We start from the raw sequence: 27,097 nt of genomic DNA, 5'->3' as shown, positions 1-27,097 counted from the left end.
CTTCCCTTCCCGTTTACGTTCCCTTCCCTTCCCAGTTCCCGTCCAGGTTCCTGTCCCGCTTCCCTTTCCTTCCCTGTTCCCGTCCAGATTCCCTTCCCTGTTCCAGTCCCGGTCCCCTTTCTGTTTCCGGTTCCCGTCTAGTTCTTTCCCTTCCTGGTTCCTGTCCCGCTTCCCTTCTTTTCCTGGTTCCCTTTCCAGTTCCATCCTGGTTCTCTTCCCTTCCTGGTTCCCTTGCCTTCCTGATTCCCTTCCCTTCCTGGTTCCCATCCCGCTTCCCTTCCCTTCCCAGTTCCCTTTCCTTTCCAGTTGGTTCCCATCCCTTCCCTTCCTTATTCCCTTCCCAGTTCCCGTCCTGGTCCCCTCCCCTCCCTTCCCAGTTTTCCTCCCCTTCCCAGTTTCCCTGTCCTTCTCTTTCTTCCCAGTCTCCCTCACCTTCTTCTCCCAGTTTCCCTCCCCCTCCCTTCCCAGTTTTCCTCCCCTTCCCAGTTTCCCTGTCCTTCTCTTTCTTCCCAGTCTCCCTCACCTTCTTCTCCCAGTTTCCCTCCCCCTCCCTTCCTATTTTCCCTTCCCGGTTCCCTTTCCTTCCCAGTTCTCTTATTTTCCTGGTTCCCGTCCCGGTTCCTGTTCCGGTTTCCTTTCCTTCCCTTGCCAGTTCTTGCCCCGGTTCCCATCCTGGTTCCCTTCCCTTCCTGGTTCCTGTCCGAGTTCCCTTCCCTTTTCTTCTGGGTGTGTCTGGAGTTGGTTCCTGCTGGTGGGTTCCTGGTCTTCCTGACTTCAAGAATGAAGCCACAGACTTTTGCGGTGAGTGTTACATCTCTTAAAGATGGCACAGACCCAAAGAGTGAGCAGTAGCAAGGTTTATTGTGAAGAGCAAAAGGACAAAGCTTCCATCGTGTGGAGGGCGGGGTGGGGGGGACATGCTTATTGTACCCTCCCATGTGTTCCATTTCTGTCCTATCAAAGTGCCCTTTTTTCAATCCTCCCTGTGATTGGCTACTTTTAGAATCCTGCTGATTTGTGTGTTTTACAGAGAGCTGTTTGGTGCGTTTTACAGAGTGCTGATTGGTACGCTTTACAATCCTCTTGTAAGACAGAAAAGCTCCCTAACTCCCCACTGGATCCAGGAAGTCCAACTGGCCTCACCTGTTACCAGTTCCCATCCTGGTTCCCTTCTCGGTTCCCTTCCCTTTCCTTCCGGTTCCTGTCTCAGTTTCCTTCACTTCCTGTCCTGCTGCCCCTTCCAGTCCCCTCCCCTCCTCTCCCCTCCCCTCCCTTCCCTGTTTCTGTCCCCTCCCTTCTTTTCCTGGTTTCCCTCCCCTCCCCTTTCTTCCTGGTTTTCTTCCCCTTCCCTCCCTTCCCGGTTTCCCTCCCCTTCCCTTCCCAGTTTCCCTCCCCTTCCCTTCCTGATTTTCCTTCCTTTTTTCCTGTTTTCCTTTTCTTACTTCTTCCGCTAGAGCATGGATCCTACTGTTTGGACCATGAGGTTGAAACAGTATACAGCAGAGTAATAAAACAGAAGAATCTTAGATCATTTCACCCATTGATTGCTTAGGTAGATTTCTAGGGAGAGAAATTAACTTATTTCTCATTTATGCTTATGTTACCTAGATTTTTTTATTTTTATTTATTTATTTATTTATTTATTTATTTTGAGACAGAGTCTCACTCTGTCACGTAGACTGGAGTGCAGTGGCAGGATCGTAGGTGACAACAGCCTTGACTTCCTGGGCTCAAGTGATCCTCCCACCTCAGCCTACTGAGTAGCTGGGACTACAGGTGTGTGCCACCACAGCTCGCTAATATTTTTTCTACATTTTTGTAGAGACAGGGTCTCAATATGTTGCCCAGACTGGTCCTAAATCCCTGGCCTCAAGTGATCCTCCTGCCTTGGCCTCCCAAAGTGTTGGGAATACAGGCATGAGCCACCAAACCTGGCTATTTGGATTTTTTGTTATAGCTGAACCAAAATTTGATACAAATGTTAGATTAAGGATGTCTTTTTCTATTTCTAATTAATAAAATACTTTTAAAAAAATCATGTATGACTGGGTTTGAATACTTTTCATGGACTTATTGAGATGATCATGCAGTCATATGGCTTTTCTCCTTTATCTGATGATGTGGTAAAATTTGGTTTTTGAATAGTAAACCATCCTTTACCTCCTGAAATAAACCCAACTGGATCATTGGATCATAATATTTCTTTTTGCATTTCTACATTATTTGCTATTATTTTATTGAGGATTTATTTTCATCTGTTTGAAGTGACATTGCCCTATATAATTTTTTCTTTTCTTTTCTCTCTCTCTCTTTTTTTTTTTTTTTTCTTGGAGACAGGGTTTTGTTCTGTTGCCCAAGCTGGAGTGCAATGACAATCATAACTCATTGTGACCTTGAACTCCTGAGATCAAGCAATCTTCCCACCTCAGCCTGCTGAGTAGCTGGGATTACAGGAGTGCACCACCTTGCCCAACTAATTTTTAAATTTTTGGTACAGATAGGGTCTTGCTATGTTACCCAGGCTATACCCTATAATACTCTTTTCTTATACTATTGTTGTTCAGTCCTGGTACCAAGGTCACAGTATCCTCATAAGATGAGAAGTGTTCCCTAGTCTATTCTCTGGAATACTTCACATAAGATTGGGAATATCTGTTTCTTCAATGTTTGTTAGAATTTGCATGTAAAACTGTGCTTATTTTTATAGCTATTGTTATTTTGTTATGTATGTATTCCCATTTTCTTAAATATTCTGGGTCAGTTTTGATGTTATGTTTTTCTGTAAAAGTATTTATTTTTGTTAAATCTTCAAATTTTGGGTATAATGTTTATTGTCTTTTATTATTTTTCAGTATTGTATCTGTAGTTGTATTCCTTTTTAAATGTTTAATATTGTCTGGTATTGTCTGCATATCTTCTCTCTTTTTTTGTTAGTGACTTTTGGCAGAATTGTTTTATTTCATTAGGTTTTTTTTCAGACCCCCAATTTTAGTGTATATTAATCCTCTTTATTGTATCTTTATTTTCTAGTTCATAAATTTATTTTCTTATATTTATTATTCTTTCTTTCTGTTTACTCTTTCTTTTCTTTTCTTTTTTTTTTTTTTTTTTTGTTTGTTTGTTTGTTTTATAAGATAGGGTCCACTTTGTTGCCCAGGCTGGAGTGTAGTGGCAGAATCACGGCTCACTGCAGCCTTGACCTCCTGGGCTCAAGTGATCCTCCTGCCTCAGCCACTTGAGTAGCTGGAACTACAGGCACATGCCACCACACCTGGCTAATTTTAAAAATTTTTTGTAGAAGTGGGGTATCACTATGTTGCTCAAGCTGGCCTCAAATTTCTAAGCTTAAGCGATCCTCCTGCCTCAGCCTTTCAAAGAGCTAGGATTACAGGTGTGAGCCACCATGCCTGGCTTGTTTTTCTTTTTTTTTAATTTCTTGAGTTGGAGCTGGGTATCAATTAGGATAGCATATAGCTCCGTGTTTAGAAAAAAAAAACTACATTGGCTGCATAAAATATCAAGAGGTATAGAGTTAGAGAATCCAGAGTTAGTGCAGTAGCTCTCCGATCTGTGTGATGTAGATTCATTTTATCTTCTCATATTTCCACGATTAGTGCCTGGCTTTTGTTGCCCTAGTTCTGATTCAGTAGCAAGATGGCTGCTCCCCTTCCAGCCTCCATGGAAGGAGAGTATGGGAGAAGTATGGAGGTGTGGTAGTAGCTATCTTAGGAAAGCAAGAACTTTCCATAGAAAGCCTTGCCATATGTTTCTTTGGCCATAAGTGTATCACATGACCCCTTGAATTACAAGGAGCTTTGGACAAGTATTTTAGCTGCGCACATTGCTGCCCTGGACAGTGTCATGGTTCCATCAGTAAAGAAGAACCATGATACCAGGTATTGGGTTGACAGCTACCAATGCCTATAGATCGTAGATTTTGAGGCAGTTAAAACTACAGATTTCCCACTAACTACATTTTTAGCTTCTACAAACTTTGAAATACAGTATTTTTATTAGTATTTAAATTTACTCGAATTTTTCATTTGTTCTTTTCATTTGTTCATGCCATCTGTATAATAAAAAAGTTATTAAATTTGCAAAGATGCTTTTTAGAATATTTTTATATTGCTGATACTTAACTTCAGTGCTTTGTTGTTGGAGAACACAGTCCTTGTGAAACAAATTATTTGGTGTTTGCTGCAATTTGTGTTGAGGCTTTGTCTGAGGTCAGTCTTTGTCATTGTGCCACAAATACAATAATTTTTTTGTTTTGTTTTTTTTCCCCTGAGTTGGAGTCTTGCCGTGTCACCCAGGCTGAAGTGCAGTGGTGCGATCTTGGCTCACTGCAACCTCCACCTCCCAGGTTCAAGCAATTCTCCTGCCTCAGCCTCCCGAGTAGCTGGGATTACAGTTGCACGCCACCTTGCCTGGCTAATTTTTGTATTTTTAGTAGAGATGGGGTTTCACCATGTTGGCCAGGCTGGTCTCAAACTCCTGACCTAGTGATCTGCCCACCTTAGCCTCCCAGAGTGCTGGGATTACAGTTGTGAGCCAACATGCCTGGCCAGGAAATTTTTTTAAAAATCTGTATTAATTATTGGATTCATATATTTTTTCTATATGAAGACTTTTGCCATATTGTCCTTTTTGTTCAATGTTAATTTATCTGTATCAACATTCTCTGGGCTAGTATTTACCTGGCAAATCTTTCTCTTTTCTACACTGACATTATTTCTGTGTTGTATCTTCTCTTATAAATTGTATATGGTTTTGAAAAATCCAATCTAATAATCTCTTTTAATAGCTAATTTATTCTATTAGTATTAATTTTGACTACTGATAAATTTGTATTTTTCTGCCAACTTCTTTTTAAATTTCTCTTTATCTTATTTTTTCAATACCTCTTTTTTCTCCTTCCCTACTCTCCAGTGATTGTATTAACTTTTCTTTAGTTTCTATTCTCTTCTCTACTAGTAATTAACTATTTTATCTTTATACTTTTAGTGATTAATCTCAAATTTGAACATTCAACAGTTGACTAGAATTTGTAATTTCTACCATACAGTACAAGAAATGTAGAACCTTTATCTCTAATCGTGTCCTTCTGTCTTTTATATTATTATTATTATCAAGTATTTCAGTTGTTTTCTCCTAATATTTTTGCAGTTAACTCTTCATATTGTTTTATACAATTAATGCTTGTTTAGATTTACTCACATTTACCAATTTATTTGCTCCTCCTTCTTTCCCATATCTCAGTACTTCTTTCTGCATTTAATTTTCATTATTTCTAAAGATCTTTTGATCCTTTGTTCAGCAAGGATTATAGTGTACTTAGCATTAATATTGCACAACTTCATGTAAAACGCAGTAACCTTGTAACTGTTTACCACCCTCCCATCTTTTATGCTGAGTATCATATGTATTGCATCTATTATACATACATTATAAACTCATAACAGTGCTATAAATTTTAAGCTAATAAGAGGAAAGCTAGTATTTTATATGTACCTAGATGTTTATCTTCCTTTGCTCTTTATTCTTTCCTGAAGATCTAGCTTTCCAGCCTGAATTATTTCTCTTTAGCCCAAAAAACTTTATTTAGCTATTCTCTTATTGTAGGTATTTTGGCAATGAATTCTGTTTTCTTTATTTAAAATGTTTTTACATTGAATATAGAATTCCAGGTTGACAAGTTGTGTTTTGTTTTGTTTTCTCACTTTACAATTGCTCTGCAGGCTTTAATAATGTCTAAGAAAATAACCATTATTAGTCATTCCGAATGTTATTCCCCTGTATGTAGCTGTTTCTTTTCTGTCTGCTTTCAACATTTTCTTTTAATCTTTGGTTTTCAACAGCTTGATTATTATGTACCTAAGTGTGGTTTCGGTGTATTTATCCTGCTTGGGTAAATAAATTAAGCATCTATAATCTGCATGTTTCACCAAATTTGGGAGATTTGGAGCCACTAAATATATCTTCAAATATTTGTTGTACCCCACTTTTTCTATCCTTTCCTTCTGCAATTCCAATTACTTGTATGTTAGACTTCTCGTTATTAACTCACAAGTCCCTAAACTGTCCATTTTGTAAAATTTTAAAAATCTTTCTGCTTTCTGTTTTTTATTTGATACATCTTCAAGTTCACAGCTTTTTTCTGCCATCTTTGTTCTTCTATTAAGTACTTTCAGTGAAGTTTTAATTTTGGATATTATATTTTTCAACTCAGGAATTTGTTTTCTTTATCAAAATTTTCTGTTTGTTGATATTTCCTTTTTTCATTTATTACAGCATATTTTTCTTTACTTCTTCATGTATAGTTATAATAACTGGTTTAACATCTTTGGCAATTCTGACATTTTGGTAATATTGGAATTGGTTTCAATCTTTTTTCTTGAAACTGAATCACATTTTCCTGTTTTTGTATGTAATCCAAGTAATTTGGATTATATTGTAGACAGTGTGGATATTATCTTCTGGGTTCTGATACGTTTCCCTAAAGAATGCTGAGGGTTTTTTGTTGGCGGTGGTTTTTTTGTTTTGTTTTGTTTGTTTGTTTTTTGTTTTTTGTTTTTTGTTTTTTTCACACAACCTGTTTGGATTAAAACAGAAAATTATGTCTTTTTTTTTTTTTTCAGGCCAAATCTTGGTTTTGTTCTATTATCTCTAGCTGGGCTATTTGCAGCCTGCCCCATGTATGTATCTCTCAGGGATGAGCCACAGGTTTGTTCAGAGATGGGTTTCATTTTTGTTTTTTGGTTTATGAGACAGGGTCTCCCTCTGTTGTCCAGGGTGGAGTGCAGTAACACAATCATAGCTCACAGCAGCCCCAAACTCCTAGGGTCAAGTGATCCTCTCATCTCAGGCTCCCAAGTAGCTGAGACTATAGGCTACGCACCACCATGCCTGACTAATTTTTAAATTTTTTGTAGAGATGAGGTCTTACTATATTGTTAGGTGGGTCTTAACTGCTGGCCTCAAGTGGCCCTTCCTCCTTGGCCTCCCAAAGTGCTGGGATTACAGACATAAGCCATCATGCCTGGCTTGTTCAAAGCTTTTACCGTGATTTTAGAGTTTGTCTTTCTGATTTTTTTTCATCTGGGACCCCACCCAAACGCTGTCAGTTGACCTCTCAAAGTCTTGATATTCTCACCTGTAAAGTAAAACCTCTGTACAGTATGAGGATACTAAAATGAAAGTCTTCCCAGGATACCAGTACACCAGGCATCAAGTTCCAAACTAACTGTGAGTTAGAAACCGTTTGCAGATTTTGCAAGGGGAATGTTTCACATTAGATGAATGTCTCTTAGCTTTTGAATCAGATCAAGGACAATAAAGAAGGTCAGGGACTGAAGAGAAAAAACTGCTGAAGCCAACTCTAGAAAGAACTATTGCCATGGTTCTTATGGGAGAAGGGCAGCAGAAGCAACCTCCTCAACTCAAACTAGGAAGGCAGGCTTCAATGGAGCTTGAATGTATTTGCTGTCCTTAGAAGACACAAAGGACTGGTGCTTGACTCATGCTTGAGGAAGCAAAAGGGGGCTGTGATGAGAAGATAGAATGGCTTAATTGGGATCAGTCTGCACTTCCAGAGTTATTGGGGCAAAGGATGTGTAATTGTTTCCCGTAAACTATTTGTGGCCCTGAGAGAGAGGTGAAACCAGTGTGGGGTCATTTTGGGTCCTGTCCAGTAGAGTGATCTGGAAGAACAAAGGACCCCTAATAGCAGGGAGAAGAAAGAGGTGAACTCCAGATTCAAAGAACCTGAGGAAGGAGTAGCAAGTGACCACTCAGAGTAGAGAAGCATCTGCTTAGGTCAAGATGTATCTACAAAAGAGAGGGTCCCGGTAATCAGAATCTCTAGAGTGCCCAAGGGAAGAAGAGAAGTTAGTTCTCCTGCCCTGTAGCACCATGGTGAAGCTCCCCCCCCTCCCCCCGCCAGGTAGAAACATCCTTGCCCCTCTATCCCTGCTGCCTTGTTCCTTGTGGAGATACAACCACTTGGGTGCTGGTGAGGAGGTGAGCAGAGAGAGCTCAAAGGTGAATCACTGTTTTTCATTGCTCTCAGCAAAGGGAAAAACCTTATGAATGAAGTTGGAAGCATTTTAACTCATATATATATAATGTGTATATTATATATACATATATACACATTATATATGTGTGTGTGTGTGTATGTGTGTGTGTATATAGATATTTAGACAGAGCCTTGCTCTGCTGCCCAGGCTGGAGTGCAATGGTGTGATCTTGGCTCACTGTAACCTCCATCTCCCGAGTTCAAGCTCCCAAGTGGCTGGGATTACAGGGGCACGCTGCCACACTTGGCTAATTTTTTGTATTTTTAGTAGAGACAGGGTTTTACCACGTCAGCCAGGTTGGTCTCAAACTCCTGACTTCAGGTGATCTGCCCACCTCAGCCTCCTAAAGTGTTGGGATTATAGGCATGAGCCACCTCACCTGGTAGTTATATTCTAAATGCTATTCTGAGGCTGTATTTGTAGCGATGGTAGGACTATGTTCCCAAGAATGAATAGAAAAGTCATGGGATTTTGTCATTTCCATTCAGAGCAGGGGAAGATTACATAGAGAATACATTTTTTTTTTAGATGTCTCTTTTTTTCTTCTTTTAAGTTTTTGAAGAGCTAGAGTCTCACTATATTGTCCAGGCTGGTTTCAAACTCCTGGGCTCACCTGATTCACCCACCTTACCCTCCCAAAGTGTTGGGATTACAGGTGGGAGCCCTAGTGAATACATTTTAAATAGATGGGGGTAGATAAAAATACACTGTGTTTTGATTATTACAAATGGTTCTTAGTCAACATGCTGGTTACATATTTAAATGCTTGTGCTAGTAGATTCTCAGCAAATGATTCTTGCTTCTCTTTTATGATCTGAAATCTACATCTTGAGAACTATACCTTTTGAGGTATGACAGAAGGCCAATATTAACACAGATATTTTCTTCTGTGTGGGAAGAAACTGCTAGGAAACTCTTGTCTTTTAGTCCATCAGCGTATCTGAGTTTGGCAAATTAATTGTCACTTTGAAAGCCTGGTCAACTAGGATGGAATTACTGGAATTCCACAATGCATACAATCATCTTAAAAATCAGGACAGACCTCTGACCAGGAACCCAGCTTATATGTCCAGAACCAGAGAATGTATTGAAATCTTTACACAGAGGACCTTTTCTCTCTATAATAATGTACATTTTTTTCCATTTTTTATTTAATGTGTGTGTGTGGGGGTATTTTTTTTTTTAACTTTTAGGTTCAGGGGTACATATGCAGATTTGTTACATAGGTAAACTCATGCCACAGGGGTTTGTTGTACAGATTATTTCATCACCCAGATACTAACGCTAGTTCCCATTAGTTATTTTCCCTGATCTTCTCCCTCCTCCCGCTCACCGCCCTAAGTAGGCCCCAGTGTGTGTTGCTCCCCTCTTTGTGTGCATAAGTTCTCATCATTTCGCTCCCACTTATGAACTGACAACATGCAGTATTTGGTTTTCTGTTCCTACGTTAGTTTGCTAAAGATAATATTTTCCATTTTTAGATGATGAAATCCCTCCAGGTGGATTTTGGGTTCCTCAAACAATTGCTTCAGTTGAAGTTTGAGGACCGACTGAAAGAGGAATCTTTGAGTCTCTTCAACATTCTACATGACAGGATCCTAGAAATTGAAAAGCATTATCAACAGGTAAATGTTCTCTTACTTCTTTTGTTTTATGTGTGGGTCGACACTGTGCTAGATGTGTATGCAGTGCAGTTTAGAATTTAGTAACTTGTGAGGGCAGTGTAATTTGCATTAGTTGTATCTTATGTGGTAAGTAATACATAGAGCTTCACTATGTGTCAGGGACTTGTGTAAGTACTTAGCATATGAACTGATTTAATTCTCACATTTACCTTACGAAGTAGGCACAATTATTTTCCCTCTTTTACAGATGAGAAAACTGAGGCACTGAAAGGCTAATAACTTGTTCAAGGTCACCAGTTAAAAAACAAGAGAGGCCAAGCACACATGCCTCTAATCCTACCACTTTGGGAAGCTAGGGTGGGAGGCTGGCTTGAAGCTGGGAATTCAAGACCAGCTTGGGCAACATAGTGAGACCCTGTCTTTACAAAGAATAAAAGCATGAGCCAGATGTGGTGTTGCAGACCTGTAGTCCCCAGCTACTTAGGAGTCTGAGACAGGGGAATCACTTGAGCCCAGGAGTTCAAGGCTTCAGTGAGCTACGATCGCACCACTGCACTCTAGCCTGGGTGATAAGTCGAGACCCCCATCTCAGAAAAACAAAAAACAAAACAAACGGACATTACTATTATTTCTGTGCCATAAAAACAAACAAACAAAAACCATCTTTTGCTGACCACACCATGTTAAGTACCATGCTAAGCCTTTAAAATATATTTACCCTTTAAATCTCTCAAAATGTGAAAATGGAAATCCTGTTGTCTGTGATTTACAGATCAAGAAACAGCTTGCCAAGGTTAAGTAACTTGCTTAAAGTCAGACAGATAGTAAAGGGCACAATGATATTTAAATTCAATACCATTTGACTCTAAAGCCTATTTGAGGCTGGGAGGCGATGGCTCAGGCCTGTAATCCCAGCACTTTGAAAGGTTGAAGCGGGAGGATAGTCTGAGCCCAGGAGTTCGAGATCAGCCTGGGCAACAAAGCAATACCCGATCTCTACAAAATAAATTTAAAAATAAATTTTTTTTAGAAAAAGATAAAGCCTATTTGTTGTTTATACTCCATGCTGAAATCAGAATTGATATCAGAATCATGGGTATTTTTTTTTAAAATGCACTCTCTTCTATTGTTAATCTAAACAGATCTAATCAAATTATTTGATTAATCAGAAAATAACTCTAGTTTGCAGATTAGCACATAGATTTCTTTTCATGAGCATATTCCATTCAAAAAGTACAAGGACCAGAAGAAGATAGGCATCACAAATAGACTTTACAACTTTCAAAAGCAGTTTTAGGAAGGCAGTAAAAGACTTCACTCAAGTGAAAAATGAAATGAAGTGTTCAAATTATCTATATATATTTTATCCATATGATCTCTCTATGGCTTTTGGTTGCGTATAAGTAAAAATAAAATGTGTCATAATAGCTGCAGGGTGGGAGAAATGATTATGAATTAAAGTTTTCAAGAGATTATGATTCAGATGATTTTTTTTTTTTTACTGAGTCCCTCCCTAGTAGGTGTGGGTCATATTTGGAAATACATTATGGTGCTTGTTGCATTTATTTTTATTTTCAGAATGAGGATAAGATGAGAAAATCCTTCAATCAGCAGTTAGCCGATGCCATAGCTGTTATCAAAGGAATGTACCAGGTGAGTTTTTGTTTTTGGTGCTGTGGTTGTGGGCAAGGCTAGCTTCAGCTGCTGTGTGCAAGAAGTGGGGATCACCTTGGCTTCCCAGACTGTGTTTCCAGCTCTGAAGGCCTGTTTCCTCAATTTTCAGGTCACCTTAGAGGGATCAGGCGTAGGACTGTTTATGCTGACATTATAAAGCTTTCTAGAAACTGGAAAATTCTAATCTGGTATTCAGGACACCTGGGCGTGTATTAAAGTAATCCAAAGTTTATTTGGTGTGGTCATAGCTGAATAGATGAAGGTCAGATGGTCCTAAGAGAGAGTTCAGAGAATCTGTAGTAAATTCCAGTTGGTGGATTAACTTTTCTAATGACAGGGACATTTTTATCTGCCAGACACATGCTGCATTTTCCTTCACAATGGGAAAATTCCTACCTTTAGTGGTTTTTTTAGACTCAGCAAAGACCTTGTGCTTCGTTTAGCATTTATAACTATATCCTCACCTTGCATTTCAATATACTTCCATAAGTAAATTTTTTGCATACTTCTTTTTGGGCACTGTTTATAAGCTTCTTATCATAGCACTCAACACATTCTGTATTTAATTATGTAATTGCTTGTGAGGTGTCTTTGTTCCATGCCAGACTATCAACCTTAAGGATCTCCTGTGTGTTACTCTCTGCTGTGCCTCTGCCTTTAGCGCTGTGACTGGTACATAATTAATGACCAGCTACTGATTGCTAAATGCATGAATGGTCACCTGTACCTGTGGCAGACAGTGCTGCCGCCTGCTCAAATGTCATTCTCTCCACTGCACATTCTCCCCACTGCTTTTTACTGACAGGGGCACTTCCAACTATAGAAACCAAAATGCTAGATTCTTCCTCTTCCAGCTCCCTTTTTAGCTATAGCCCAGACATAGGCAAAGTCAGGTCCCTAACCAATGAGACCTGAAGGTGAGTTGGCCGTGAGATTTTGGGGGAGGTGGTTCTTTCTAAGTAAAAGGGACTCCTGAAGATATCACCTCACATTGGTCAGAATGGTTATTATTAAAAAGTCAAAAAAATAACAGATGCTGGTGAGGTTGCAGAGAAAATGGAACACTTGCTTATACACTGCTGATGGGAATGTAAATTAGTTCAGCCACTGTGGAAAGCAACTTGGAGATTTCTGAAAGAAATTAAAACAGAACTACCATTTGACCAAGCAATCCCTTTGCTGGGTATATATCCAATGAAAGATAAATCATTCTACCATAAAGACACATGCATGTATGTGTTCATTGCAGCACTGTTCACAATAGCAAAGACATGAAATCAACCTAGATGCCCATCAATGGTGGACTGAATAAAAAAAAATGTGGTACATATACAGCATGGAATATTACATAGCCATAAAAAAACAATAAAATCACATCCTTTGCAGCAACATGGATGGAGCTGGAGGCCACTGTCCTAAACAAATTAATACAGGAACAGAAAACCAAATATTGCGTGTTCTTACTTGTAAGTGGGAGCTAAACATTGAGAACATATGGACACGAAGGGAACAGTAGACACGGGGGCCTACTAGAGAGTGGAGGGTGGAGGTTGGGAGGAGGGTGAGGATCAAAAAACTACCTATTGAGTACTACGCTTATTACCTGGGTGATGGAATAATCTTACACCAAACCCCTGTGACATGCAATTTACCCATGTAATAAACCTGTACATGTACCCTCTGAATCTAAAACAAAAATTAGAAAGAAAAAAAAGGGTCTCATGGAAGACCCTTTCTGTTTCTTTGCTTGATATTTTATGTCTCCTTCTGATGCTTGGAATTGCCGAGGCACTGTGAAACCAAACATTGAGATACTCTGGATGTGCTGAGGTAGCAAGGTAGAAAGATGAGAAGCAGAGGGGTCCTTGGTAATGTCATTGAGCCATCAAAGTAACCCTGGACTTGCCCTGCCTCAGGCCTCTTAAATTCATGAGATAACAACCCCTCAGTGTTGAAGCCACTGTTAGTTGACTTTTCAGTTACTTGCAGCTGAAAATATCGCAGGACATATTGCTCTGCTAATGATCTCTGTGACTCTGTGCCAAACTGTGTTTCCAAAGGCACCTGTGACACTGTCTCCCACTTACCTGCTTTTGTGCAAAGTCACCTCGCTTCTCTCCCATCAAGAGGTGGAATCTGATTCTCCTCCCTTGAATCAGGGCTGCCCTTAGTGACTTGCTGATAAGCACAGAATGTGGAGGAAGTGAAGCTGCGTGACTTTTAAGTTAAGGTCAGAAGTCTTGCAAGTTCATCCTTATTCTCTCTGAATGTTTGCCCTCTAGATTGTCCTTCCCTGAATTCAGCTACCATGCTGACAAAAGCCCATGCCATATGGAAGATCTACATGTAGGTACTACTGGGCCTCCAGGCTCATCTCAGCCCCACCTTTGAGTCACCCCAGCCTAGGAGTCAAAAATATGAGTGGAGAAGCCTCCAGATGACTCCAGCTACCAGCTATGTAGGGTCTTTTTATGGAGGAGAGACAAGCCATCCCTGCTGTGCTTCTACTAATTCCCGACTCATTGAATTTGTTTTTTTTCTTTGTTTTGCTTTTTATTTTGGAGTCTTTTCTTTTTTTAGAGACAGGGGTCTCACTGTCTCCCAGGCTGGAATGTAGGGTGTGCTCATAGCTCACTGTAGACTTAAACTTCTGGACTCAAGTGATCCTCTCGCCACAGCCTCCTGAGTAGCTGGGACTACAGGCATGTACCAGCACACCCAGTTAATTAAAAAAAAAATTATATATATATATACACACACACACACACACACACACACAGGCACACACATAGTAAACATGGGATCTTGCTGTGTTATCCGGGCTGGTCTTGAACTCCTGTCCTCAAGTAATCCTCCTGCCTTAGCATTCCAGAGTGCTAAGATTACAACCATGAGCCATTGTGCTGGCCTAATTAATATTTAATGGAAGAAGACAGAAGGAAGAAAGAGAAAGAGGGAAGGAGGGAAAATGAGTATTATATGTAGCAGTTTTATATATATTGATTTTGTAACCAAACATCTTGCTAAATTCTTGTGTTTGTTTTAAAAATTTTTCTATAGACTCTCTGGGGCTTTCTATGTAAACAGTTATGCAATTGAGAATACATATTTTTGTCACTTCATTTTTCATCCATAAACCATGTAATCATTTCAGCAGTGCCTTGTCTGGAGCAGCTGCTGCAAAGATGCTGGATGCAGCAGGGAGACATGGCCAGGGTTGTACACTCTACTAAGCCGGCAGGAGCCAAGAACAAGCAGGAATGGTGCCCACCTTCTGAGTTGGTGATGGGGGAGCTCCATGCTCCTAGAGGCAGCTGCAGCTGCCCAGCCATGGCTGCAGACCCAGATCCCTGTGCTCTTGGGGGCCCAGGAAGCCCCCCTGCCCCCACAGGCTCAGAAGTGCTCCTGCTCCCTGGCCTTTCCTTATTCCTGGCACCCACTCTTATTTTGGAGCAAAGTTGTGGCCAAGCCTGGGCACTGTCATGACCTGGCCAGGTGTGTGTGTGCTTGGGATGGTGCTAACACACCAGGCCCCTGCTGCTTTGGTGCCCTCCAGACTTTGGGTGCCAATGAGCACAGGAGGGAGGCCATGGGGGCACTGAGGGTGGCACAGCGCAGGCCTGCAGGTGTCCCTTGGCATGAACAGCCTGGGCACCATGAACAGCAGCAGGAAGTGACAGGCTCCTGAGTGGAAAGGGATGTGTCACTAGTGAAGCCCCACCTTCGAGCCAGGGACGGCCTGAAGCCTGGGGGCCAGGCTGCCAGTTCCACAGACTGGAGTGAGAACTTACAGTGCTTTTCACAGGCCCGCCTGTGGCTGCACATTGACTAATCAGCATGCACTTCCTCCCCTCTGAAGCCCATAAAAACCCTAGACTCAGCCAGACTCTGGCAGAGGTCGGGATGACCTGCCTGCAGAGAGGAGTTATTCACTGTGGGGTCTTCTCTCAGCTGAGAACTGAACAGATATCAGGATGACCTGCCTGCAGAAAGGAGCTACCCACTGTGGGTCTCCTCTCAGCTGGGAGCTGAGCAGATGCCGGGATGACCTGCTTGCAGAAAGGAGCTACCCACTTCAGATCTCCTGAGAGCTGTACTGTTGCTGAATAAAGCACCTCTTTGCATTACTCACCCTCCAATTGTCCGCATATCTCGTTCTTCCTGCATGTGGGACAAGAACTCAGGACCCACCAATGGTGGGACTGAAAAAGCTATGAGGCAAACAGGGCTGAAACACACCCCTCACTCACCACACTGCAGGCAACAAGAAGGAGAGAAGAGCTGCGGCCCTTGGGGAAGCCGAGACCTAGAAGCTCCCTGAGCCAGTGTTGTGACACCCTCTTTGGGGCTCTGCAGTTCCTGGTGTCTCCAAGCTTCCAGGCACCACTGTGTCCCCAGTGCCAGCAGTGGAAGCCACTGGTGGTATACCTGGTCCAGCTGCAGCCTTGCAGGGAGCTGGCACCCTTGCCGGCACCTGGAACTGCCCATCCCGCTGCAGCTGGCATGCCTAGCTGTGTGTAGTAGCTGGACCCTGCACTCACTCATGCACCCCTTGTCGCTGTGCACCTGGCTTGCCCTTGGCAGCCATGGGATCCAGGCTGGTAGCATGAGCTGAGCACAGCCTGCCAGGTCAAGCAGGTGGAATGAGCCTAGCAGGCCTGAGCAAAACTCAGGCAAAAGTGCCACTGACCACAGAGGTTTCTGGCTGGCAAAGCAACACCCCAAGGATCCTGTGGCAGCATGGTGGCACATGCTTGTAGTCCTAGCTACTGAGGAAGCTGAGGTGGGAGGACTGCTTGAACCCAGGAGTCTGATGTGAGTGAGCCATGATTGTGCCAGTACACTCCAACCTGAGCGACATAGCATGACCTTGTCTCTAAAAGAAAGAAAAGAAAAAAGGCATTTAATCTATCTTATCCAGTATTATTCTTGTTTATAATGAGAGAATAAATCAGAATTTCGTGGTTTTTAAAAACATGTTTTTGGCCAGGCGTAGTGACTCATGCCTATAATCCTAGCACCGTGGGGGGCCAAGGCAGGCAGATCGCTTGAGCTCAGGAGTTTGAGACCAGCCTGGGCAACATAGTGAGACCCTGCCTCTACAAAGCATACAAAAAGATTAGCTGGGCATGGGGGCATGCGCCTGTGGTCCCAGCTACTCGGAAGGCTGAGGTAGGAGGATCACTTGAACTCAGGAAGTTGAGGCTGCAGTGAGCCGTGATCATGCCACTGCACTTCAGCCTGGTTGATAGAGCAAGACCCTGTCTCAAAACAAACAAACAAACAAAAACCACATGCTTTTATAGTTCTTTGTGTCTTCCACAATTTCTGGGACATTGGTCTTTTCCTAATATACATCACATGGTCAAAAATATAGCTAAATAATGAATATTACTCTTTGTCCATACACTTTATACTTCTAGGAGTAGAACGCCATGGAAGCATTAAATTCTTCGTATTCATCAGTTTTTCATAAATATGGGTTAAATATGCTTAATTATGGTTAGTTGACTTATGAAAAAATTGTTTATATTAAATTAAAGTCATTATTGGAATCTTTGCTTTGGCTTGTTGGCATCACTTTGATCCATGACCTCAGACAGCCTTCCAAATCCTGGCCACCCAGTTTGTTAAGGCTTAGTCATAAGGAAGAACAGAGGAAAGTTGAAAATAAAACGAAGTGTTGTATACACTTTTTGTAGATTGACAAGTATAAATGACTCTCTGCTGCCCTCTGGAGACCAGTTAAGGACACAAGTACCTGTACTTTTTTTTTCAGCTATGAACAAGTTTCTACATTTATTTAACTTTTCTTTTGGTCAATTGAATACAGCAAAGATAAAGAGTTGTATGTGATTATCTTTATAGCATCTGTCTTGCTAGAGTCTCTCTCTCTGTTGGCTAATGTGAGAGGCTACGTGAGAGGAAACCCATGTGGCAAAGAACTGAGTGTAGCCTCTGGCTGACAGCAAGAAACTGAAGCTTCCAGTCCTATAGCTGAAAAAAAAGTGGATTTTTCTACAACCTGAGTGAGCTTGGAAGCAGATCCTTTCACAGTTGTGCTTCAGATGAGACCACAGCCCTGAACACCACCTTAATTGCAGCCTTGGGAGACCCTAAACAGGACCTACCTGAATTCCTGACCAATAGAAACTATGAGATAGTGTGTGTGTGTGTGTGTGTGTGTGTGTGTGTGTGTGTATTTTAATTTAATTTTTTTTTTCTTTTTCATTAGTGACAGGGTCCTACTATATTGCCCAGGCTAGTCTCAAACTCCTGGCCTCAAGTGATCCTACCACTTCAGCCTCTCAAAGTGCTGGGATTATAGGTGTGAGGCACTGTGCCTGTCCAAACGTGTGTGTTTTAAGCCACTACATTTGGGGTAAAACTTTTATGCAGCACTAGATAACAAATTTGTCCTTCATATTTAGTGAGCCATCAAATCCTACCAGATTTTTGTTGTTGTTTGGTTGTTTGGGTGTTTGTTGTTGTTGTGTTTGAAACAGGGTCTTGCTCTGTCACCCAGACTGGAGTGCGGTGGCACCATCTCTGCTCACTACAACCTCTGCCTCCCAGGCTCAAACAACCGTTCCACCTCAGCCTCCCAAATCGCTGAGATTATAGGCGTGAGCCACATGGCTGGCTGTCCTGCCAGTTTTTTGTCTCCTAAATTCATGTCTTGTTATTTTGCCTCTGAGCCAGTTTAGGTAGTCAGCATTGCTCACTGGCCTGTGGCTAGTGCCTTCTTATGCCTTTTGGTCTTCATTAAGTCCATCGTCTGCCCAGGCATCTGGGTGGTCGTTCAAAACACAAGTCTGACCACATCCTGCCCTGTTTAAATCCTTCAGTGTTTCCTCCATGCCTTTAGGATGAAGTTTAAGTGCCTTAGCATGGCTTAGAAGGTCCTTTCATTTCTTCACTTTTATCTGTTTCCACTTCTTAGCTAAAACTTTACCCTCCTACAATACTGGGCCGTCACCTGCTTCTCTCAACTCACCTCAAGTTATTAACCATCTCCCTGGAATTTTTGCATAATGTCCCCCTTTGCTCTTTCTCTGCTGACTAATAGCTACAGTGAATTGTATCACATTTACCCAGTACATGTTGATCTGTCCACTAGACTGTTCCTGCAGAGCAGGGACCAAGTCTTGCTCATCTTTGTATTCTCCTAGCAGACTGCGTGGCACATAATAGGTTTTTGACAAATTTTGTTGAATAAAGGGTTGAATATGATCAAGAAGAGTGTCAAGATAACTTGACCTACACCATGGTACTGGAAATAGATCATGAATTCCTAGTGGAAATTTCCTAGAATAAAGGCAATCCATAATGTCAAGGTCTTTAACTGTTCTTTCGCTCACGTTTTGATTCATTTCATCCATCCATTGTCTGATTTTCCAGCAGAGGCCCAGAGCCAGTCCTTGTACCCATTGTGTATAATCTAGTGGTCAAGAGAGATAACAAACTTAGCATTTACAGTCCCATTGGAGGTTTGTACCCAGTGAGTACAAACTCGCTGGCAGTTTGGGTGAATAGTTAAGGAAGACTTTTAGGAAAAGGTGATTCCTATGCTGAGCCTTGAAGGACAATGAGTATTTGGGGGAGATGGGGAGAAAACAGGGAAAGAGAAGAGAGGGTGAAGGAGAGGTGATAAAAGAGATTTTGAGAAATTGGTTCATGTAATTATGGGGGCTGGCAAGTTTGAAATTTGCAAGGCAGGCCAGCAGGCTGGAGACCCAGGAAAAGGCTTGATGTTACAGCTTGAGTCCGAATGCAGTCCTCTAGGAGAATTCCCTCTTCCTCAGAGAATCTCAGTCTTTTTCTGAGAAGGCTTTCAACCTATTGGATGAGCTCCGTCTACATGATAGAAGTCTGAAGGTTAATCTGCTTTACTAGGAGCTACTGATTTTAATATTTATCTCATCTAAAAATGCCAGCAACATCTAACATTTGAAAAAGAGTACCATGGCCTAGCCAAGTTGATGCATAAAATTAATCATCACAGATACATATATGTGACTATATAGATATATGTGAATGTGTATGTGTAAGTGTGTAGATACATTTATGTATATCCTAGTTCTGTCTATGGAGAGCGCCTAGAGGAAGTGACATTCCTATAGCAATGAGTACACCTAGAATTCAGCTTTTAGATTTAAATGATATTCTACACTCAAAGAAACCAGGGCTTTTCGGAGGAGTAGCCAACTCCAGGGCAGTGACAGGGAAAATGGAAGAAAGGCCTGCGATATTTTGTCAAAACTAAAGCAAGGAAATGCTCAAAAAATTATGAAGGTGTGTCAGAACACAGGAATCAGCTGGTAGGGGCTTCCTTCATTCCACTTGGCCAATCTGGGAAAATTCATGCATCAAAATAAACAATGATAATTATGAATTATAACCATTTGAGTAAAATAGGAATCCATGAGCCCACCGTCATAAGTAAATAAGTAAATAATGCATTTATTTCGGGAAAAGGTTTATCTTATGGAAGTACTAAAATATCTCCCTACAAATGCATATTAATACTTTAACTGGGAATAAATACGTATTAAGGACCATAACATGTATTAATTAGTATAATACTTACTAATTAACTTTACAGTGAAGAAAGTTGATACTAACACCTTCTTAACTAAATGATAAAAGTTAATATCTCCATTATAATAACCTTCATTATCTACAAAGGTTAATATATCACCTTTTTTTTTTTTTTTTTTTTTTTTGAGACGGAGTCTCGCTCTGTCGCCCAGGCTAGAGTGCAGTGGCCGGATCTCAGCTCACTGCAAGCTCCACCTCCCGGGTTTACGCCATTCTCCTGCCTCAGCCTCCCGAGTAGCTGGGACTACAGGCGCCCACCACCTCGCCCGGCTAGTTTTTTGTATTTTTTTAGTAGAGACGGGGTTTCACCGTGTTAGCCAGGATGGTCTCGATCTCCTGACCTTGTGATCCGCCCGTCTCGGCCTCCCAAAGTGCTGGGATTACAGGCTTGAGCTACCGCGCCCGGCCTATATCACCTTTGAAGTAAACAATTGACTTGCTTCCCACCCAATATTGTCATAGTCAATCTAAATGTTCACAGAGTAATTATTCGCTAGTTTAAATGTTGCAAACTAACAGCTGGACCTTAATGAGAATGATGGCACCAAAATATAGAAATTTTATTTTAGAAAGTTAATGAGACAATTGAAATTCCAAAAACATTTTCCTTGAACAGCAGGCAGTCATTCAAGAGTGGCAGCTCTGCAGGGTTGCACTGCCCGGAGTGCCACTTTCCTGGTTGTCACTCATTGGGAAAGCACCTGCAAATACAGTATTTACCTTTTATGTCTGGCTTATTTCACTTAGCATAATGTCTTCCAGGTTCGTCCATGTTGTCCCAAATGGCAAGATATCCTTCTTTTTTATGGCTGAAAAATATTGTATTAATATATACATTATACATACTACCATTGTAAATATTCCATTGTGTGTGTGTGTGAGAGAGAGAGAGAGAGAGTGTGTGTATGTGTGTGTATGTAACATTTTCTTCATTCATTCATCTGTTGATAGATATTTAGGTTGTTTCTGTATCTTGGCTATTGTGAATAATGCTGTAATGAACATAGGAATGCAAATATCTTTAAGAGCATGATTTTATTTCCTTCGAATATATACCCAGAAGTAGGATAGCTGGATCATATGGGAGCTTTTAGTTTTCTGAAGAACCTCCATACTATTTTCCATAATGGCTGTACCACTTTACATTCCCATCAACAGTGCATAAGGACTGCCTTTTCTCCATACCTTGCCAATACTTGTTATCTCTTATCTTTTTGAAAAGACTCATTCTAATAGCTCATTCTTATCATAATGAGGTAATTTCTCATTGTTGTTTTGATTTGCATTTTCCTGATGATTGGTGATATTTCATGTACCTGTTAGCGATTTGTATATCATCTTTGGAAAAATGTTTATTTAGGTCCTTGGCCCATTTTTTAATCTTTTCTTTTAAAAAAATTGTAGCGAAGGATGTCTTGTTATGTTACTCAGGCTGGTCTCAAACTCCTGGCCTCGAGTGATCCACCTGCTTCAGCCTCCCAAGTAGCTGGGATTATAGACACGAGCCACCATGCCTGGCATTTACTATTGCTTTATGAAACTTCTAATTTTGTTAAAGTATTGTTTTTCTTGTTTTGTTCAACTGTGTATCTGTGTTCTCTTGCATCTCATTGAGCTTATTAAAGATAATATTTTGAATTATTTGTCAGACGATTTGCAGATCTCCATTTTTTTGGAGTCAGTTACTGGAACTGTATTCGTTTTCTTGAGCCTGATTCTTCACGACCTATATAGCCTTATGTTGGTGTTTGTGCATTTGAATGAGCAAACACTTCCTTCAGTCATTACAGACTGGTTTTGCTAGGTAAATATTTTCTTCTTTAGATTAGCCTCCAGGATTGCCTCCAGGATTGCAGTTGAGTAGGGCTGCAGCCGAGTTACGTGGCTGCTGCTGGGTCTGCAATGGGGTCCATGTTAGTGGGCCTATTACTAGGGGCTTGAACAGGCTTGCATCCTGTCTGGCCCCTGGAAAGAATAAACTGCTTCCAGGACCTTGGTCTGTAGAGTTGGTGCTGGGTAAAGAATATGCTTCAGGTTTCACAGTTGGGTTTGCAGATAGTGGGCCTGTTACCAGGCGCAGATAAGTGTTGTATTCCTTCAGGTCCCTTGGAGTGTTCCTGCTGGGTTACTGAGTTGGTCCCTGGGCAAGAATTGGCCATGGACCATGGCTGACAGGGGCTTGAATGGAATAACAGGGCTGCTTCATGGCTTACACTGAGACTGGGGTCTGCAGACATACCTCCAGAGACACAGACAGGTGTGCCTCCTACTAGGCTCCTGGGCAAGCAGGACTGCTCTTGGATCATGGCTGAGTGGGCTGGAGCTGGGTCACAGGGCTACTTCAGGCTTCTCCATCAGACTGAGGTCAGCAGTCTGCCTCCAGAGGCATTGATGGGCATGTTTCCTGGTAGATCTCTGGGTGGACAGGACTGCTTCTGGACCAAGGCTAGGAAGGGACAGAACTAGGTGTAGGTCCCACCCCAAGATCTGCAGTGGAATCAAGATCAGTGGGCCTGCCTTTAGGGCACAGAAAGGCATAGCTTTCATCAAGCCCCTGGGTGGGCAAGGCTGCTCTCAGACTGCAGCTGAGAGAGCTGGGGCCAAGTTAAAGGGCTATTTCAAGATCTGCTGTGAGACTGAGGTCAGCCGACCAGCTTCCGAGGGCACAAATAGGCATGACTCCCAGCAGGTGCCTGGGCAGGCAGAACCGGTCTCAAACTGCAGCTGAAAGTGGGTTTGGTTGAGTTACAGAGCTGATTCAGGGTCCACAGCTGAGACTGAGGCCTGTGGGCGTGTCACCAGAGGCACAGGTGAACGTGATTCCTCCTGGATTTCTTGGCAGATGGTTCTAGTGGCAGGACCAAGTCCGCAGGGGGATGAAGCCATTTCTGGGTTTGTAGCTGGGATCATGGTCAGTGAGCCTGCCACCTAGGTGCAGCCTGCCACTCAAAACAGCCCTCCTCAGTCTTGGGCTCCACCAGAGTTTTGCACTCTTCTATCCAGGTCCCAAATCTCCCTCAAGGGCACTTTGTCCATGAATGGCTGCCAAATTCTTGTTGAGTGGAAGCTCTCCTATTCTTCCATCTCGCTCTTTGCTATTGTAGTTTACATGGCTGATACAGTTAGAGTAACTGATCATGCTTTGTGTTTTATAGGATAACACTATGCTACATAGTGCATAATAATTTTTAAGCATATATTTCAATATAAATAAATTTTCGTATTAAAATTGTATGCAGGTTACAAAAATAACCTCACGAAACAGCAGCTTAAAAGATGAAATGTTTTCTGGTGGTGTCTAATTTTTAATGCTGAGTGTCTAATTAATTTTTAATGCTGCTTTTTTTTGTACCCAGCAATTTTTTGAGGTAGAAGAGGAGAACATTAATTTGCAAGATGCGAGTAGTGTCAAAATAAATATTTTGTTAAGAAAACTGAAAGAGAAAGAAGAAGTTATTAAAGAATTAAAAGAACAGCTAGACCAATATGAAGATTTTGGATTTCACAAAATGGTAAGTTTCAAGGCAAGGAATAATTAATTTTAATATTTGTAAAGCAAGTCATAAATAGTTAAAAGCTTGATTTAATGATAAACTAAAATCCAATTGATGCATTTTGGGCATCTCCCCATAATATAAGCCAGTCTAACTCTTTTCTGCTCAATGACCTATTCGAGAAAACCCATAGCAATATGAATAGGAGCGATATAATGGTTCCGTATATTTTATTTAAATGGGAATAAAATAACTTACATCCCACTGCAAAAAAAAAGTCCTACTCTAGAAGAGTATGGCGGTGGACTTTTGTTGTAACTGAAGACTCCCACCCTTTTTTTGCAATCAAGGTAGTTTGAAAGACACGAAGTTAATCTTTCCAAGTCAGAGGTTCCAAGAAGCCAACTTGGAAAAGAATGACATTTTAATAAAAATATCAAGAAGAAAAATCTCAGGATTTTCCCCTCAGTTTTTCCCGTTGCAATGGGAACCAGGAGCTGCTTTACTGGTTAGACAAACTACTGAAGGGAGCAAAAATGGAATGAGTGAGAAGGCAGAAAGAAGAACCTAAACTCCTGTCAAGGAGGAAGTTTAAGGGCTTGGGAAAGTGTGGATCCTGAGAACGAATTCATTGTCATCTCTTCTCTGCTCTGAGCCACCAGCTGTCTCAGACCCAACCACAGTCCAGAGCTGGAGAGGATTTTATTATTAAGTTATAAGAGCAAGAAGCTGATTGTTTGAGTTGGAAAGGCTAACAGATACTGGGACCCAGGAGGAATAAAAGTCTATTGAATATCAATAGCAGGTATCAGATACTTCATCGATGGCATCTCTTGTCATTCTCACAGTTCAGTTTGCAGATGAAGAAGCAGAGATGGGGTGGTTAAGTAACTTCCTCACGGGCACACAGGTAGTAGATGGTAAAGATGGTACGTGAACCAAGGTTCACCTGAATCTAAAGTCCACTTACAGAGGGGGAGCTCTATCCTCTACAGTAAGAATTAAAGGTTGTAGTGAATATATAATATGCATATGCCTATAAAAAATGTATAGATTGTTATAATATATTACAATGTGATATAATACATTAATAATTATTAATAGATTAATACACTTAGAAATATTGACACATGCATACAGGAAAATCTGAAAAGTTATATGTCAAAATGTTAACATTAGAAAGAAACACTTATGGGTTGCTCATGCCTTTGAGTACAGTCTATGGTTTATCTGAATCCCTCACTAGTACTCTTAATTAAAACTTCAAGCTTATAAGAGATAATGAATCAAACACAAACCATTCTGAAGGTTCGTATTTAAACTGGTTTAAATGTTTGCTTTGTTTAAGTGTTTGTTTTGTTAATCTATTAGAAATCTTTGTATCCAGAAAAATATCTAGAAAAAAGTTGAACACCTTCTAAGCAATACAGTATTGTGTCAATAGCATAGATCGAATAAAATTGAATATTTTTTTATATGTCTTGGACTAGGAAGCACATTCAATTTTTGCATTTGCTTTTGAAAAACCTTTTCTTGGGTTTACATTTACCTTTACCTTTGCTTTTTGGAGAAAACAGTTTAATAGAAAAGATTAAAAACTATAATAGTTCTCTTTTAATCCTGCCTTGGCCAAAGACATCCAGTGTAGATGTGGCAAGACAATTTTGATCCATTTATTTCCATTTGTGAAATGCAACATGATACCCGCCTGGCTAAAGTAGAGAGTTATGATAACAACACCTGCTGTGTTGAATGTAAATTGCTTCGAGTTCTTTGAAGAAATATTCGTATATCAATTCAGGTATTATAAGGAAATGCACAAATCCTTATAGCCATCAGTTTATGTTCCATAAAATGTACCAAACAGACTTCTGGACTGTTGAGAACACCCCAATTGGGTAAGACAGCTCCCCACACTCTTGAAATGTTTACACGTCTAACTTTTCTCTTCAGCTAGTCACCTGGCCTGGCTGGACATTCTGGGGAAACCGTGAGGATGGGCTGTGGCTTTGTGAAGAGGATAGCAGGTGGGAACCACATAGGCTCATGTGTAAGCAGGCTGTTCTCTGGCTTTCAGTGGCATCCAGAATACCCTGGTTATTCCATTGTAATTAACCCCCAAAGAGCACATTATAATTTCTGTAAACACTTTAAGATTTGAGGAAGGTGAAGTGATCCTGATTAACAGGGTATATGGATTTCTCCTGGAGACCCCAACAAAGCACAGGGCTCTGCTCTCCCCTCTTGACTGAGGGTGATGGAAAACATACATGTCACCATTTCAAGAACACAGACGCAAATTCCACAAAGGCAGATCATGGCTTATATCAAATAAAACGAAACACATTTTTTTTTCTACATTCTCTAAGAACAAACTTTCCTAAAACCTCATGCCACTTAAGTTCTAGATGATCTTTTTTATTTGAAATTTCATTTGATTCAACTGCCCCCTCTAGTGGTATTTAAAAAACCCTTGGGACACCAAGTTTCGAATTAGATTGGGAACAGTAAATTTGGAAAAACAATTAAAAATTTCAAAGTAGCAGTGGAAGTAAATTGAAAAAAAAAATGAAATAAACAAGCTTTAATTCTGCAGTTATCTAGTTTACTCTTACTGATTATCAAATTACTTCAATAGCTTTATAGTTAATAAGTAGTTGTAATATTTCTCATCTCCAGATGGGAACATCCTGAATGTTGAACTTTCCCAAGAGCAACTTCATTCAAGGGATGAAATGTTCAGGTTTTATTCAGTGGGAAATCAATGTGACTCAGCTGCATGCCATTGTAGTCATCAGGTTTCCATGCTGTCCGTTGGCTAATCCTCTTGAGAATTTATAAAGGAGGTTAGCCTTTATGTCTCTGTGATTGTGTGTGTGTGTGTGTGTGCGCGCGCCTGTGCATGTGTTTTAATTTCAGTTGGAGCTGGCATTTTGAATAGACTTTTCATTTTTCTTTCTTATCCCAACACTGATGAGCCCCGCAACCATCACCCACCTACCTTCCATTGCTGAGCATATCTGCTTGTTGCTGACAGCTCTGAAACAGAGCTGTCATTCAAGAGTGGCAGCTCTGCAGGGTTGCACTGCCCAGAGTGCCACTTTCCTGGTTGTCACTCATTGGGAAAGCACCTGCTCTTCTCTGTGACTGTCATGAGGCATGGGCTTGTATCAGAACTCTACTCCCCAGAAAATTGAGATGTCTAATTCAATGGAGCCCATGGAAGGGAAACTGCTGAGAAGGCACAGAAAGTGCTTTGAACCAGGACTTCTCAGACTTTACCACTCACACGCATCACCTGCAGGTGTTGTTAGATGCAGACTCTGACACAGTAGCCCTGAGTTGGGCCTGAGGGGCTACATTGCCAATCAGTTCCTAGGTGATGCTGAGGCTCCTGGTCCATGGACCGCATTTGAGGAGCAAAGCTCCCAAGTACACCTGTTTTCAAAAATGATTCTTTCAAGATTCAATTTGGGATTCAGTTTGTAATTGTATGCATCTTGTGAATATTCACAAAAGATATAGCACATATGCTACCACCTGAAGTCCTAGTTTTTATAATATGAAATAAAAACTTGAGATTGGCAAGTTTCTTTACAATTTTGAAATTCCAGAATGATCAAGG

General features: G+C 41.1%; 1 protein-coding gene across 2 annotated transcripts in view; it reads left to right on the top strand.

Annotated features, from left to right (window-relative positions):
• CUNH10orf67 (chromosome unknown C10orf67 homolog) overlaps nt 1-27,097 on the top strand; it is a 132,287-nt gene that overhangs the window by 15,112 nt on the left and 90,078 nt on the right. Inside the window, exons 1-4 of one of the 2 annotated variants that reach the window (XM_033209222.1) lie at nt 765-801; nt 9,560-9,703; nt 11,282-11,356; nt 23,335-23,490. In XM_033209222.1, coding sequence (XP_033065113.1) covers nt 781-801; nt 9,560-9,703; nt 11,282-11,356; nt 23,335-23,490 — 396 coding nt within the window. In that variant the 5' untranslated portion in view covers nt 765-780. Of the gene's footprint in view, nt 1-764; nt 802-9,559; nt 9,704-11,281; nt 11,357-23,334; nt 23,491-27,097 lie in introns of those variants that run through there. The other variant, XM_033209221.1, reaches the window with a different exon arrangement.

Source organism: Trachypithecus francoisi, unplaced genomic scaffold (assembly GCF_009764315.1).
Source record: "Trachypithecus francoisi isolate TF-2019V2 unplaced genomic scaffold, Tfra_2.0 Lachesis_group9, whole genome shotgun sequence".
NCBI classification, from domain to species: domain Eukaryota; kingdom Metazoa; phylum Chordata; class Mammalia; order Primates; family Cercopithecidae; genus Trachypithecus; species Trachypithecus francoisi.
The sequence above is the reverse complement of the archived record's forward strand: the minus strand, read 5'-3'. Positions and strand labels throughout refer to the sequence as shown.